The sequence below is a fragment of the Polypterus senegalus genome, chromosome 17 (genome assembly GCF_016835505.1).
Source record: "Polypterus senegalus isolate Bchr_013 chromosome 17, ASM1683550v1, whole genome shotgun sequence".
NCBI classification, from domain to species: domain Eukaryota; kingdom Metazoa; phylum Chordata; class Cladistia; order Polypteriformes; family Polypteridae; genus Polypterus; species Polypterus senegalus.
This window is the reverse complement of record NC_053170.1, coordinates 1077508-1093390: the sequence shown is the minus strand read 5'-3', so window position 1 is coordinate 1093390 and position 15883 is coordinate 1077508. Positions and strand designations below refer to the sequence as shown.

Below are 15883 nucleotides of genomic sequence, written 5' to 3'. Positions count from 1 at the left end.
CACTGTACTTTAGGAAGTCCATTTACGTAACAATTACGACACAGGGCCATAGTGACTTCACTGCACTTCACTTCTTATCAAGTGACAAACATCAGAAATAATGTCACTTACCTGTTGTCAAGCCATAACACAGCACTGGTGACTTCAGTTCACATTGTACACCACCTGAATGTTGGCAAGTGACCATCGATCGGCTCAAAGAGGTTCTTGTAGACCTCAGAAGGGGATGGCAGATTCGCTGTCTGACGGTAGAAGGAACACTTTGAGGAGCCGCTGATCTCCTCTGAGGAGGAGGCCGAGCCAGAAGCTGATGGGCGATCAATGCCCATTTCCCCCGAGGGAGGTCAACATGGCGGACTGTCGTCTCCGAGTGCGAGGCGAGTTACTGCTTCAAGTGGGGGAGTTTAAGTATCTCGGGGTCTGACTCATGAGTGAGGGGCAAAGGGATGGCGACATCGACAGACAGACTGGGGAGGCGAGCGCAGTAATGCAGTAGTTATACTGGTCTGGAGTGGTGAAGAAGGAGCCGAGTCAGGAGGCCAAGCTCTTGATGTGCCAGTCACCTCGCTGAGAGTCATGACTGGAAGAATGAGACCATGGGGACATTCTCCACTGGGTGGCTGTGTGCCCTCCTGTCAGGACCGTGACAGAATGAGTACAAGTTTGTGTAAATGAACAAATGAACCGCATCACTAAAGGACAATACCTGATAAACAGTTGTGTAAACCTCAAAGACAACACGTGGCAGTAACAGGAGTCGACTGTCTACTGATGTACAGCCTAGTGAACTGACTGGCACCCTGGTATGAATACTCAGAGGGTGCCTGGGTGAGAGACAGGAGCCCTGGAGTACCCGTCGGAGGGCTGCACAAATCTTGTCAGCCAGCGGGTGGCAGCGGGCACCTTCTACTGGGTATAGGTGGTACAGGTCAGGCCGTGATGCCACTGCAGAGAGAGAGAGAGAGAGAGGGAGAGGGAGGGAGCAGACAGCCTACAGGGGGCCTAACAGTGCAGGTGGTGGGGGGGCCACAGAAGACCCCACCAGAAACAAAGAGATGGAGAGAGACAGAGAGGGCAGAGAGAAGCTGAGCGGCACAGAAATCACCCAGCCAAGCCGACGCGGGAGAAGACGAGGGGCGAGTGACCTTCATCTTGGGTTTCCTTCATGTCGCGCTCTTTGTGGATTCACTTTGTTACGGTGGGGCACTGTTTGAGTCATTTGAGACTGGCACTGATGGCCACAGGACTCCCTCATTGACAACAAATGAATCGATCACCGTAAACACTTGGGGATGACAACGGAAGGAGACGTTTGGCTGTTTTCTTAAATATCAACACGTCTGCCAGTCGCTGCTCCTACTCCTGCCAGGGGCTGCTTGAGTACTCGAGTCTTCTGAAATGCAACTACGGCATCAGCATGGCACAGGTGCCCAGTCTACTAAATACTTCTTAGAAAATACAGCACTCTGAAGGCTTCGCACCAGCGCCATGCGTGGAATTCCTGATTGTGATCACCCGGCAGAGTTAATTACATCTGCACCCCCTCGCTAGATGGCCGCGGGGCGTGAAGCAGTTTGGTTACTGCAGCTCACCAAGTTCATCAGTTGCACAGCGCCTGGCGTATTCTCTCGTTCTGACCCCGGCGAGTCCTTGACAAGCGAGCCCGACGGGCTGAACGGTTTTCTCTCATTCGTCTTACGCTCTCACGTTGCTTTCAGTGCTGGCTTTGGACGTCTGAGTTTGGACCTTCACCTTCTCTGAATCCACTAAGAGTGTCTCAGTGACTATCAGAAATGGGCACAGCCTCGATTTGTAAGAAAACTCGGGGGATCACCAAACCCCAGGGTGGGCACCACACTCCAGACTCTTCACGGCTCTGCCAGTCACGCATGGGGATGCGGGTGTGCAATTTCAACAGATTGTTATTTTCATGGGAATTGTTACAAACGCACAATGGAACTCACTATTAGACGTTACGGCGAGTGATTAGCCAAAGGAAAAAAAAAGTCAAACGTAATAAACTGAAAGAAAATGACGTGTCATGCTGCGTTCGAGGTATTCGCTGCGTTATGCGACTGCGTTCTGGTTGGCTTTGAAATGAAGACGCAAAGACTTTTTAAACGTACACTTTTACTGTAGAACTTCTTGAATTAACTTCTCGCCCGTCGCATTGAATTTTGATTCCGTGTTTGGACTTTCATCGTAACAACCCAACGTGTAACTACCGGTGAGCGAATTTTGTTTCTTTCTCTCTACTAAATTCAAACGACTTTCTCGAATGTTCGTCCGTGTGATTTGTTAATTGCCTTTGCCAAAGCGATTCTAACGGGAAACTGCAAAACGTTTTCATGCGAGTGGCGTATCGAGATCTCCTGTGGTGTCTCATGTCATTAGTGAAGATGGACTACATTACCTTTCTTGGATCTTTCAACAGTAATCGGCCGGTGGAGGACCAGACGGTGTTAACGCTTGGCGATATTCTTCGTGATATTGTAAGTCGATGTTTTCATCTTCCTCATCATCACCATCAACTGTTCCATCAGAGTCTATTCATACGCATTTCACCAATTTGCCGTGTAACCGATTCTCAATTTTCACGTTAATTTGTTTGACTTCGCCGTTTCTCGGTGCTAGGATTTTCTGTCCCCCCCCGGCCATTGGACTTGATGTTAATTCATGTTGACTTATTTTATTTTCTTTACTGTGTCTTTTATTTTTCTATTCTTCATTATGTAAAGCACTTTGAGCTACTGTTTGTATGAAAATGTGCTCTAGAAATAAATGTGGCTAAGCGTAAGCCCACGTGATGATCGTCTCGTCTGTCAAAAGCCATTCACACGAATGAGAGGTGAGAGGACGGGGTGTCTGGTTGAATACGGCTGAGAGGAGGGCAGGACTTGTCATCTCATGGCCAAAGTCTCGACTCGCAGGACTTTTGATTACAATCCAGAGAGATTCTCTTTGCTCTTTTCGTCTATTCGGTGGATCCCCTTGATGAGGTCCTTTACTCTGAATTGAGATCTCAGCCTTTATTGTGTAAATCGCCAACACTTTGGGCTCCCATACACAACACAAAGGATCAGACGTCTTTGGGATTAATAAAGTACCTATCTATCTATCTATTTGTATGAAGACTTTATTCTATTAAGTTGGCACGGTGGCGCAGTGGGTTTGCTTCCCAGGTCCTCCCTGTGTGGAGTTGGCATGTTCTCCCCGTGTCTGCGTGGATTTCCTCCCACAGTCCAAAGACATGCAGGTCAGGTGGATTGGTGGTCCTAAATTGTCCCTGGTGTGTGTGCCCTGCGGTGGCCCAGGATTTGTTCCTGCCTTGTGCCCTGTGCTGGCTGGGATTGGCTCCAGCAGACCCCCGTGACCCTGTGTTAGTATATAGCGGGTTGGACAATGGATGGATGGATGTAATCCTGGTGGCCCCACACTCCATACTCCCCCCTACTCTCTCTTCTGTTCTTTTTCTGGTTTTCTGTGGTGGTCTTCTGCACCCCCACCACCTGATCAGGGCACCGTGATGTCCCTCCATTGATGGATTGAAGGCCAGGAGTCCACGTGACCGTCATCATCATCAGGTTCTTCTGTGTGAACCCTGGATACCCTGAGGACTGACTGAGGTCATTGATGTCAGGTAGAATGCCTAGAGGTTCTCGTGGCCCCCTGCAGATTTTATTTTTTTTTTCTGTCCTCCCTGGCCATGGGACCACCTTACTTTAATTCTATGTTTATTAGTATTGCTTAATGTTATTTTTTAATAGATTTTTATCTTTTTCTATTCCTTCCTCCTGTAAAGCACTTTTTGCTCATCGTTTGTATGAAAATGTGCGACAGAAAGAAATGTTGGCGTTGTTAGGAGAAAAGCTGACTGGCAGCGCCAACCTAAAGCCGAGGTCGCAGAGCAGAAACCTCCTGAACTCCAGAAATACTTGGGCGCCGTTCTCATTTCACAGAGAGGGAGAGGCGACGTCGATTCTAGGACACAAATGAATGAATGACGATGTGACGTGCCACCCTGTCAGCCTAGGAAATGTGATGTGACGGGCACACAGATTAGACGTAACCTTCACTTCCACAGAGATGAATGGCGCAAATGACCAAGAAGTTCAGCTGAGAGCATCAAACGGGCTGGAAGTGGAGAGGAAGCAGAGAGGTTCTGATCCGGTAGGACTGCGGTGTTGTGCCAGGCGGCTCTTATTGCTAACGCGCCCCCTGGCACAATCGCGCTGGAGACGCCTTTCAAAACGAGGACCTCCAAAGGGCAGATAAGTAAAAAGTCACGAAAGGCCCCGGGCGAGGACTCCGAAGAAGTCAGACGTTACTGTGTTTAGGAAGTCACTGCGCACTGGACAGACTCTGAAGGACTGGAAAATGGCAGATATCACCCCAGTATACAAAAAGGGCGACCGGGCAGATCAGAGCAACGATATGCCAGTAGGCTTAATGGGCATCACAGGAACATTAATGGAAGGAATTATTAAAAGTGCGATACTTTTGGACGTATGGATTTGTATCCCTTATTGGCTGTAGAGCTTCTAATACGTCCGATCGTTTAACTCTTTCGATTCTTTGTGATCGTAAATAAAAAACCTGGCCGACGTGTGGTGTCTTTGACATTAAACCTGTCGTAGCTGCGGGACCACAAATTCTTATCTGGTCCTGAATCACGTAAATCTACAGATTATTGTAGACTCGCATATTTTGTCGGTAGTGTTCGTGGATTTCACTTTCACCAAATAACAAATCTCTTAATTCTCGTGGATACGCCTCTTCATTGGGAAGAAACACGAATTAGACGATCTACAAGTCTCCGACTTAAAGTTCAAATCTGAACAAGATCTCCATACTTCTGCGCTATCACCCATGTCCAGATATTCGATCTCTTTTCGCTGTCCCGTTATTTCACCGAGTAATAATTTCCGTTTGTTTGCGCTCATGTGATCTTTACTATCAGTTTTTTGAGACTTTCGAATTTTAGTACTTTCATGATCTCTAACAGGGTGGCACGGTGGCGCAGTTGGTAGCGTTTGTATGTTCTCCTCGTGTCTGTGTGGGATCACTCTCACGGTCCAAAGACATGCGGGTTCGGTGCATTGGCGATCCTAACTCGTCCCTAGTGTGTGCTTGGTAAGTGTGTGTGTGCCCTGTGGTGGGCTGGCACCCTGCCCGGGGTTCGTTTCCTGCCTTGTGCCCTGTGCTGGCTGGGATTGGCTCCAGCAGACCCCCGTGACCCAGTAGTTAGGATATAGCGGGTTGGATAATGGATGGATGGAGGATCTCCAGCTTGCTCTGCAGGTTTATCGCGCCAACGGTTTTGAATTCTTTACGATGTTCTACTTTGTCTTTTATTTCCACCTGCTAGGTTTTCAATTCATCTCTTGGCACAAAGTCTCGTCTCGCGGGACTTGAAATCATCTTTTTGAAAAAGTCTCATCTCCCCCTAAGATTTTTTTTTTATATAATAGAGCAGTGGTGCCCAATATGTCGGTCGTGAGGGAGTGCAGGCAGGTCGCGTTGCATTCAAAAATGTTTTTATAAATGTTAGTCTCTCGTATATCCTCCCTGTGGTATTTGCCACTCGATTGGCATACAGGGCGGCCAGTCTGAGATCTCTTCTCTTCTAACACTCTCACGATCAAACGAGCGAGTTACTGCAAAACTCCGGCTGTGATCTCGTTAGCCTTCCAATTTATATCGACTAAAGACACGATTTAAAAAAATAGATTGTTTATGGGCTGGATGTGCAACTGGAAGAGGATTTTTGTTCTCTCTCAATGTCACAATCGAAGTGCGTTTGTCTGATCTGTCAATCTATCATTGCTATTCCTAAGAAGGAAAATGTGGAAAGGCACTTTGGAACTGTTCATAAAAACTGACGTCCTTCTGAAAAGCGATCTGAGAAAGGAGAGGGAACTAAAATCGCAGTTAGTCGGACAGCCGTCATTGTTCACTCGGCTGAATTCAAAAGCAAAGGCAGACACACCGAAACATCGTTCAGGGTGAGCAGAAGAAGCTTCCTCCTTGACTGCGTTATGCGGCTCTACTTATTTGTGCGAGTCAGCCTTCACCCACATGACGATTATTAAATCCAAATACTGTAGGGACAATAAATGTATTGAATTGTTATTGTGCCCTAAAGGTTATTCGGTTATGCAAGGTATGACAACACATATTTGATGTATAAAGTATACTCAGTGAATATCATTTTTAATGTTGGTAGATCATTTCGACCTCGTCGTTTTAAAAGTAGCTCGCAAGTGTGAAAGTGTGGCCACCGCTGTAATAGCGAGTAATGTAATATGTAATAAATATGTTATTATTCACCTGTAATTGGCAATCGACAAACTGCACAACATATTTGAGTGCTTGTAATGTAAGTGAGCGTCTTTTACACAAGCACTGTGCCAACCTGAAGGCCCTTCAGGCTCCTCAGTTCTGGGGTACAGCAGTGGCACAAACAATTACATTTTTTAACGCTATTTTATTGAGATTTTTCTTTGTGTGTGTAACCGACACAGCCATCATTTAATCTGGTAAAAACAGTTTCAGAGCAATAATTGAGTTAATATGGATTGATGTTTAACAAATTCTAATGAAGGACTCACAACAGCAGTCCTCTTATATCACACGCTAGCGTGGCTGTCCGTTTGTCTGTCCAGGGTTTCAAATCACCTGTAGATCGCAGACCGATTGACCGATCGACCACAGATTTAGTCCCCGTGTACTGCGTGGCGTCTTCTCTCCGCTTTCGGGGAGGTGATTGACCTCCAGGGTTATTCCTCTTTTTATTTCTTTATTGTATTTTATCATAGAATCAACTCTCGGCAGCGGCCAGCAGGGCGTCGTGTGGCACATGCGTACGGGCGCCATTCACATCCCTGTCACTACCCTGCTTCTTCAGATCTTGACTCCTTCTTGAGGAAGATTGAAGACTTAAGTGAAAAACTGAAGAAAACGTACTAAGTAGTTACAACACAAACACTGACTTCATCAGTTTTAACGCGAAAAGAAAGAAGAGAAGAAGCAGAGCACTAGGGTGGAGACGAGAAGAGCTGCTCAGGAACAGCGCAGGCGCGTCAACGTCTGAACAAACGAACGATAAACGTACAGAAAAAGAGAAAGAGAAAGAGGAGGACAAACTACAAGTCAGGTGGACTCACGGCACGCTATCGATCTACTGGTAAATAAATAAATAAAGGAACAAAGGCAGAAAACAAGACAAGAAGTTCGAGGTGCTACTGACGTCCTCACGCGCCACATAATAAAATCAAACACCTCTTCACACCTCGGGCTACCTAAGACCCCAAACTCGAGTAGATACTGTAAGTGGGTTTGAAAATGTGTCATAATATCTAAAGAAATAAAAAAACAAAGAAAGGAGATATTTCAAACAATGAACCTTCAGAGTTTCTCAGTTCAAACATCGTCAAAATCCAAACTGTGCCCATCATAATTCGTTTGAAAAGCATCACACGGAATAATCGGAAGTAAATTTGATCTAAGAAGGTGACAAGCAGCTGTGCAAATCTCTCAGAATTTCTTCCGTGCCCTCTTAGTTAATCACACAAGACCTGAATCTTATTTATAAAGCCGACGGTCTCAATCCTCCCGTCCTGTGTGTCTGTTATCAGCCCGTTGACGCTTAGTGACCACAGGGGGGCGCCAGACACAGCGAAATAGTCCAACAGTCCACAATATGAGAATCTAAAGACAATAAATTAAGAGGTTTTATTCCACACACGACCTTCCCATGAACTCCTCTCCAACAATTAGCCACGATCTGATATATAAAGCGGACTGTCACAATCCTCCCGTCTTGTATGTCTCTTATCGTCCAGTTGACGCTCGGAACGTTTTTGCTGTGCAACCGATGGTTTTATCAGGACAACTCCGTATAGTATTCTTAGTTTGTCATTTAATGTTTGTCTTTGTTATTTTCATTTTGCATTATTCTTATTGTAACAATAGAGGAGGAGGTTAGGAGCGGCCGCTGATTCAGCGCATTGCCGACCGTCACAAACCACCTGAGGATCCCAGATTAGGACCCGAGTGCAGCCCTGCGACAGGTGACACCTCAGCGCCACGCTAGTTCAGGTGGACTGGAACGCTTAACACAAGTTAATATGGCGGCTGGCAATAGAATTAAATCAACCTAATAATAATATTCATTTCATTGACCATTTTTATTGATTGTCAAAAATTCTGCAGGTAAAAACTTATTACTAAACCAGAAAATAAAAATGAATCTGTCTAGTTGTGTTTTTTTAAGTTATATTTTTCTCAAATAATTAAAAAAAAAATTATTTTCCTCCCGGGAAATGCCGGGTATTTCAGCGAGTTAAGTAATAATTACGAAGACATCATCCGAAGTTAAGACACAGTTAGTGCCCAGAACTCACCAGACGTGTGCCAAAGGGAGCGCAGACGGGGCTGTTGGCACCTCCTGTGGTCGCAGATCTGCTGCACTGCACTTACTGGCAAACACAAGACACGCTAGGAATTCCCTTAAAATTGATTTTATACCACAAAGATACAACTTTACACAACAAATGTCACCATCGGAAAAAACGTTCAATGAAGCATAAGGCAGCTTTTATAGCAACGGACATCTCTGTATAAACTGCTCCAAAAAATGAAAGGAACACTCGGACAGCACATGAGATCTCCTGCTGCCATCTCTACTGCTATGGGGGGCTGATGTGGTGACGTGTGAGGAACAAAAGGATGGCAATGAAAAGATCAGCCGGCAGAGAGGGGGCTCAACTCAAAGACAACCTGAAAATCGAAGGGAACAAATGAGGCGGCAGGCAGGCGAGTCCTTTTGGCTGAAACTCCAAATCGTCCTCAGTAGTTTGTATGCCCCCCTCACCACCACCACGACCACCACCCCAATTGATAAAACTGCACCCTTAAGTCATAAATGGACAATAACAAGAAATGTCACCATTACAGAAAACACATCAGACTACCGATTAGGACTGCAGGGTCACAGAATTAAAGGGTGTAATGCTGTAAATATGTCTCTGTGTGTCTGTCTGTGTGTCTCTGTGTGTGTGGCTCTTCATTTGAGTTTAATTTCAGGTCACCGGTGCTCGTGTCTTGTATTGTGCTGAATCTCTCCGTTCACACAATGCAAGGACACAAAGAACCAAACAGGAATCTGCTGCTTGTGTCCTTCAGCTTTTACATCTAATTATATTCGTCAGACACGACTTATTTTAGCTTGAGTGCCGACAAAGCAAATGAAGTGAAGGCTCAATCTATGGGCTGTGAACTCATCTCCATTTCATAAAGACTGCAAGGATAAGCAAAAAACATTTCAAATGAAAGTTACATAAAGTGTAAGGAGTGTGAAGACACTCGTCTGTGCACTCAACTCGATTCAAAGCGGATGGCATTGCACTCTTCAGCCAAGATGTCTTACCTGAGTCACCTTCTCTGTGACGTTCTGTGTGCGGTCCTTCACTTTACTAGGAGCGATGATCTCAATCTCTGTGGGGGACGGAGAGTGCAGCTTGTCAGAGCCAAACTCTCCAAAGTTCAGTGTGATCTGAGGTATTTTGGTGACGGTCCGATATCGCACCAAGTCCGAGTCCGACGTGGAGTTCAACAAGCTGGGCTTGAATGCTTTGGAGTCGCCTGAGACGGAAGAAAAAGAGAAGTTTCACCAAAACACAGAGAAGAAAAGAGAAAAGTCAGAAAATGAAGAACAACCTGAAAACGAAATACGTCTTAGAGCAAGGAGGACACTTCAACAATACGTTCAATAGATAGACAGATTGATAGAGTGAAAGGCACTATATTGGATAGATAGATAGATAGATAGATAGATAGATAGATAGATAGATAGAGTGAAAGGCACTATATAATAGATAGATAGATAGATAGATAGATAGATAGAGATAGATAGATAGATAGATAGATAGATAGAGTGAAAGGCACTATAATAATAGATAGATAGATAGAGTGAAAGGCACTATATAATAGATAGATAGATAGATAGATAGATAGACTGAAAGGCACTATATAATAGATAGATAGATAGATAGATAGATAGACTGAAAGGCACTATATAATAGATAGATAGATAGATAGATAGAGTGAAAGGCACTATATAATAGATAGATAGATAGATAGATAGATAGATAGATAGACTGAAAGGCACTATATAATAGATAGATAGATAGATACTGTAGATAGATAGATAGATAGAGTCGAGGAGCCTGTCCTATTTGTCATTCACACTTCAGTTTTTGTCCCGTCCCGCGAGTGACGTTGTCTTTGTTGAACTCACCACTCCGGACAGACATATTTCTTTCTTTCCTGTACAAAGACTGTCCATCAGCGTTAATCTCTCACGTTTACCTCCTTTGGGCGGCGATTCCCTCGTCTGTCCATCCCAGAAGTTCCTGATGGCGTCGATGTCATCGAGGGACGAAGCGCGTCTTAGGCTGCGCATGCTGTCCCGGGGCCGTCCTTGTGTTAGGCTGCCCAAAGTGAAGGGTCCATCGGGGTCCAGTCTGTTTGGGGTGCGCTTTGGGGACGAGTGGCTTAATGGATTCGGAGGACAGTCCTGCTCGATCAAAGCCTGCGTCTCTGACTGAGTGCAGCTCTCCTTGGAGGGGATCCTAAATTCTTTAAGAGGCATTTCACTACTGCTGGGCTGCCAAAGAAACCAATGATAACGTCTAAGTTAATAAAATATGCAATGCCTGCAAAAAGCAAGAGAAAAATCAAGAAAGCCAGAAGAGGCAGGCTTGTGAAATTCCCATTTTGTTTAATTAAGTTCTCCATTACAGCAGCAGATTTTGAAAGACGCGGCACATTGCAGATCACCGAAGACTTTGTCACTAAAGCTCTTGACGCTGCTGACCAGACTCACAGAGGTCAATATTGATTGATTTAACCCCAAGTTAGAACTACTGCTTTTGAAGTCATTTCATTGTGTTTGTGACAGCGGTGTCCCCAGTTTCTGCCCAATGCGATTGGCTGACCTGAATGTCCAGACGGCTCCTACACGTTCATCTCAGCTCCCTCTCACCTGTAAATAATCAACGACGACTCCATCAAACGACTCCTTGGGGAAGGAAGTCCGTCGCAGTGTCGCTGATCTCAGGGACGGCAGCTTCAGCCTCATGCATCTGCTCTGTCCTGGTGAAGAAGGCATGAAAGACTTAGATGTTGTGGACAGACGGGCTCACGAATCAGCAATGAGAGGACTGCAGGGGTCTCGAGGGGACATGGATATCGGGCAGTTAATGAACAGGACCCTTCAAATGATTATGTTTTATACTGTAAAACAGCTGAGAAACGTTTGCAAGAGAAGCTCAATGACCGGGCCGTGTCCACATGAAGCAGGGTGACAGCGGCCAAGTCCGTTAGCTACGTCACTCCTTGTTATCTTTATTTCGTCGTGTGTGGTAGTCGTGGGCTCCAGCTCAGGTGGGCTCATGTTCTTTTACGCACGAGTTTAATGATAAATGGCCAATGTGAGTTAATGTCCGGTCAATCGACTCTCTACCGGCACCCACCATAGCTGCTTCATTTGACCAAACGTGCTACAAAGAAGAAGAAACAACGTCAGACCATCAAGAGACAGTTAAACTCACAGAGCTCGGTGCCACCATTAGAGGGACTGGTCTCTGGAGGTCTCTTTATTTATATCCTGTATTTAAGAATTCTACCCTTCATCAACTGTGACGACTCAATTCATAGCAGAGACGAGATCTTTTGACAGCCAGGCCTGCTTATATCTGCTCCGTTCATGCGTGACCAGCTCAATTAAATCTGCTTAGTGAGGAAATCATGCATTGCAGTTTAATTTGATCTTTAATAAGCGCTCAACAAGGAAGATGGAGCAGACCAGCGGTCTCAAACTCCGGTCCTGGTGGGCCGCAGTGGCTGCAGGTTTGCATTCTAACCCTCTTCTTCACCAGTGACCCATGTTTGCTGCTAATTCACTTCTTTTGAATTCATTTTAATTGACTTGTTCTTGAAGACTCCGCCCCCTAATTGATTCTTTCTCCTTAATTAGCAGCCAAACAATCACGAGATACAAAATGAGCCAAAACAACCGGTGTCCATCATACGATATCTGAAAATAAAGATAGGCGAGGGTCTCAGGAATGGTGATCTGCTCAGGTCCCCAGTGCTCTTAGAAAAGAGAAAATCCACAACGTCGGACAACAATGAGGGCAGCGACACGCCAAGGAATTAAAGAACGAGGTTAGGAGCCCACGCTGATACAGCGCATTGCTGCACCCACCACATGACAAACTGCCTGAGGACCCCAGATTAGGACCCGAGTGCCACCTCAGCACCACGCCAGTTCAGACGGAGTGGAAGAGTGCGAGGTTTGTTTACGGCGGCTGGTGCCAATCCTGCCACCAACTCCTTGGTTTCTGCCTCCAGGTTGGAGGGCCGACTTGCAGGGATGGATGAGGATTAACAGACCAACTGCAGGTTAAGGGCCGGGGTCCCCAGCTCTGGTCCTGGGGGGCCACAGTGGCTGCAGGTTTTCATTCTAACCGTCTTCTTCATTAGTGAGACCAACTGGTGACTTCTTTTGCCTTACTATTAATTAACGTGACGCAGGCCCCTTCGCTGTTTCCTTAATTAGCAGCCAAATAATAATGAGACCCGAAATGAGCCGTCACATGACCAGCTCACCTGGAAATAAAGAAAGGTGAGGGTCTCAGTAAGGTTGAACTCTGAGGTCACCTAAACATTATGACGGTGGTCTTAGAAAGAACAGAAAATCAACAGTTTTGGAAATGCATGCTGTGGCAGAACGAGAGCAGCAACAAGCCATGGAATTAAATGACGGCTTTAATTAACAGCAAGAATCGGCTTCTCATTAAGAAACTGGTTGGAGTGAAAGTCTGACGTTGCAGTTCAGCTGGTCATCTGTCACCTCGTCTCACATCACATTTCTGTTTGGCTGCCATTTAATGAAGAAAAGAATCAACTCGGAGGACTGAATCCTTAAAAACGGGGGGCTATGAAAATGAAGGGAAAAGAAGTTAATGAGCAGTGAAAACTGATTAGGAGAAGGGTGAGAATGAAAACCTGCAGCCACTGCGGCCCACCAGGACCGGAGTTGGGGGTTTACAGGATTCAAACCAGCAGCCTTCCGATTGCCCGTGCAGATCCCTAACCTCAGAGCCACCACTCTGTTAACATTATACAAAGTTATTGTCTGTTATACCTGCGTTGTTATCACTCTAATTTAATCCGTGCACCCATCATCCAACCCGCTGAATCCAAACACAGGGTCACGGGGGTCTGCTGGAGCCAATCCCAGCCAACACAGGGCACAAGGCAAGAAACAAATCCCGGGCAGGGTGCCAGCCCATCGCAGGGCACACACACACACACGGGTCAATTTCGAATCGCCAGTCCACCTCACCTGCATGTCTTTGGACTGTGGGAGGAAACACGGGGAGAACATGCAGACTCCACGCAGGGAGGACCGGGCTTTGATTTAATATTGTCTTCATCCGTATGCTGCTGCTGAGGGTGGGAATGTCCCCTTGGGATTAATAAAGTATCTATCATTATATAGTGCCTTTCACATTATCTATCTATCTATCTATCTACTCCGCCAGAGGAATTAAAGAACGAGTTTAATTAACAAGAATCAGAACCTCGTTAAGCAGCAGGTTGGATCGGAGGCCCTGACTTAGGTGGTCTTCTGTTGGCCTCACGTTTCATTTCTCTTTAAGGAAAGACGTGAAGCGATTCAGAGGAACGATGAAGAAATTCCAGGAAATAAACCTTAAAAAACAAGTCAAATAAAATCAAAGGAAAAGGAGTTCATGAGCAGGAAAAACAGGCCACTCATTAAGAAAAGGGTTAGAATGAAAACCTGCAGCCACTGCGGCCCACCAAGTCTGCAGTTTGAGACCCCTGGGTCAGACTCAAGTACAGAACTGAGATATAAAACCGTTTGAGAAGACGGTGTCATTCTGCCTTCTCTTCACAAGGCCATGAGGTGGGCACTGAGAATCACAAGTCACAACTTGGAGGAAGAGCTTTGCCCCCCCGGCCAAGGACCACCCATCCTGAAATCACTGGACACCAACAGACCAACAGTAAGGCTAAGGGCTGTGATGCAGCGAGGCCTTCAACGCGTTCACCAGCGCAGTGTCACGAGGACATTTTAAAAAGGCGCAAAGACCAAAGTCGACTTGACAGTCTAATGTGACCCGGTGCTGCTCTTGGGTGACACTAAGCCTACAGATAACGTCACCCGATCTGAATAACAAATACAAAATACAGCCGCTGCCACATTCCAGCAAAAGAGAATGACACTCCATGAAATCATAATGCGCACTTACCGCACATCCCAGAGTTCTTTGTGAACAAAAGGTCTATTGTAACACATTTTCTCACATACTGACTGTACTGTACATTCAAATGAACAGGAGCTGCGGCCTGGCACTTTTATTTTAGAATTATTTCATCCAAATTGTGGAGCGGCTTGGCACCATTCCTCGCAAAGAAAACGCGTTTTGTTTGTCTAGTTTTGTATTACGGAGATCTGCCCTGCTGAATTTACACAAAAGGCACAGCAATCAGCGCGGACACTTACAGTGAGGTTCAAATTCTGGGCTGCTGTGTGGGACGAGATAATCCGGAGGTGTTGGGTGAAATGTCAGAGTCCTCCCTGATGCCGAATGGCTCACCTGCTCTGATCCAGCTCTGGTGCATGCGGTGACGCAGGCCTCCCTTTCTTCCTGAACTGGGGAGAAGCTCTTGAAAGTTGAGTATGAACATAATAACGGCGCCGTCTTCATTCTTCACGGGCACCACATCCACAAGGCAGGGCAAGCAGGTACCTGAAGCGACGGCAAACAGAAAGCAGCAAGAGTTCACTTCAAGGCGTTCAACCGGTTTTTAAAATTCATCTCTGCCCGTCAACAATAATTCTGTGCAGACCCCGTGAACAAAATTCATTTCTACGCAGAATCGCGAAGTCTACGTCGGTGCTTCATATGAAAGCAGATTTAGTAACTTGACTGGTCGTGCAAAAGGGAAATATGAACATTTAACTTCATACATTTCAATATCGGTAAACTCCAAATGTTCTTATACCTAAAAATAATACCAAGTTCAAGTGGTGACACTTCTGTAATTAGTTTATTAGGATATGATGGGATATCAGAAGGCAAGCAGTGCTCACCTGATCTCAATACCCAGCATTCCATCACAAGTCACGGCCAACGGAGCAAACCCGACGCCTGCAATGTCACACGTCACGGGACCTCAGGTCTGCCAGCTGTCTGACGTCAAGTCATTTGGGCAGTTGTTCCATACAGTTGTGGCCCAAAGTGTTGGTGTTCACCAAGTCTGCTGCTTCAGTGCCTTTAGATCTTCGTGTCAGATGTTCCTCTGGGATGCTGAAGTAGAATGACAAGCAGTTCAGAAGTTTCAATGGCTTTGATTGACAATGACATGAAGTCCATATTTGCAGTGTTGGCCCTTCTTTCTTTGTCAAGACCTCTGCAATTCACCCTGGCATGCTGGCTGGTAATCAACTTCTGGTCCCAATTCTGACTGATGGCAGCCACCTATTCTTATATAATCAGAATTGAGGGTTTTGTGTTTGCCCACCCGCCTCTTGACCACAAGTTCTCAATGGGAATGGGAATTCTGAGGAGTTTCCTGACTGTGGACCCCAAATTTCGATGTTTTGTCCCCTGAGCCCCTCAGTTCTCACTTTGGCCTTGTGGCCCGGTGCTCTGTCATGTTGGTCACCAAACTGTTCTTGGATGGTTGGCAGAAGTTGCTCTCAGACGACGTTTTGGTGCCATTCTTTATTCATGGCTCAGGATCGGGGGCACCACCAGTACAGAGCTTGCTCAGGAATGGCAGC

At 45.9% G+C, this 15883-nt stretch overlaps 1 protein-coding gene across 1 annotated transcript in view; it reads right to left on the bottom strand.

Annotated features, from left to right (window-relative positions):
* Positions 1-15883, bottom strand: part of kcnh6a (potassium voltage-gated channel, subfamily H (eag-related), member 6a) — an 86528-nt gene that overhangs the window by 47035 nt on the left and 23610 nt on the right. Inside the window, exons 3-6 of the mRNA XM_039740871.1 lie at positions 14694-14846; positions 11048-11157; positions 10372-10669; positions 9431-9645 (exon numbers count right to left, since the gene is read on the bottom strand). Of these exons, the coding sequence (XP_039596805.1) occupies positions 9431-9645; positions 10372-10669; positions 11048-11157; positions 14694-14846 (776 nt within the window). The remainder of the gene's footprint in view (positions 1-9430; positions 9646-10371; positions 10670-11047; positions 11158-14693; positions 14847-15883) is intronic.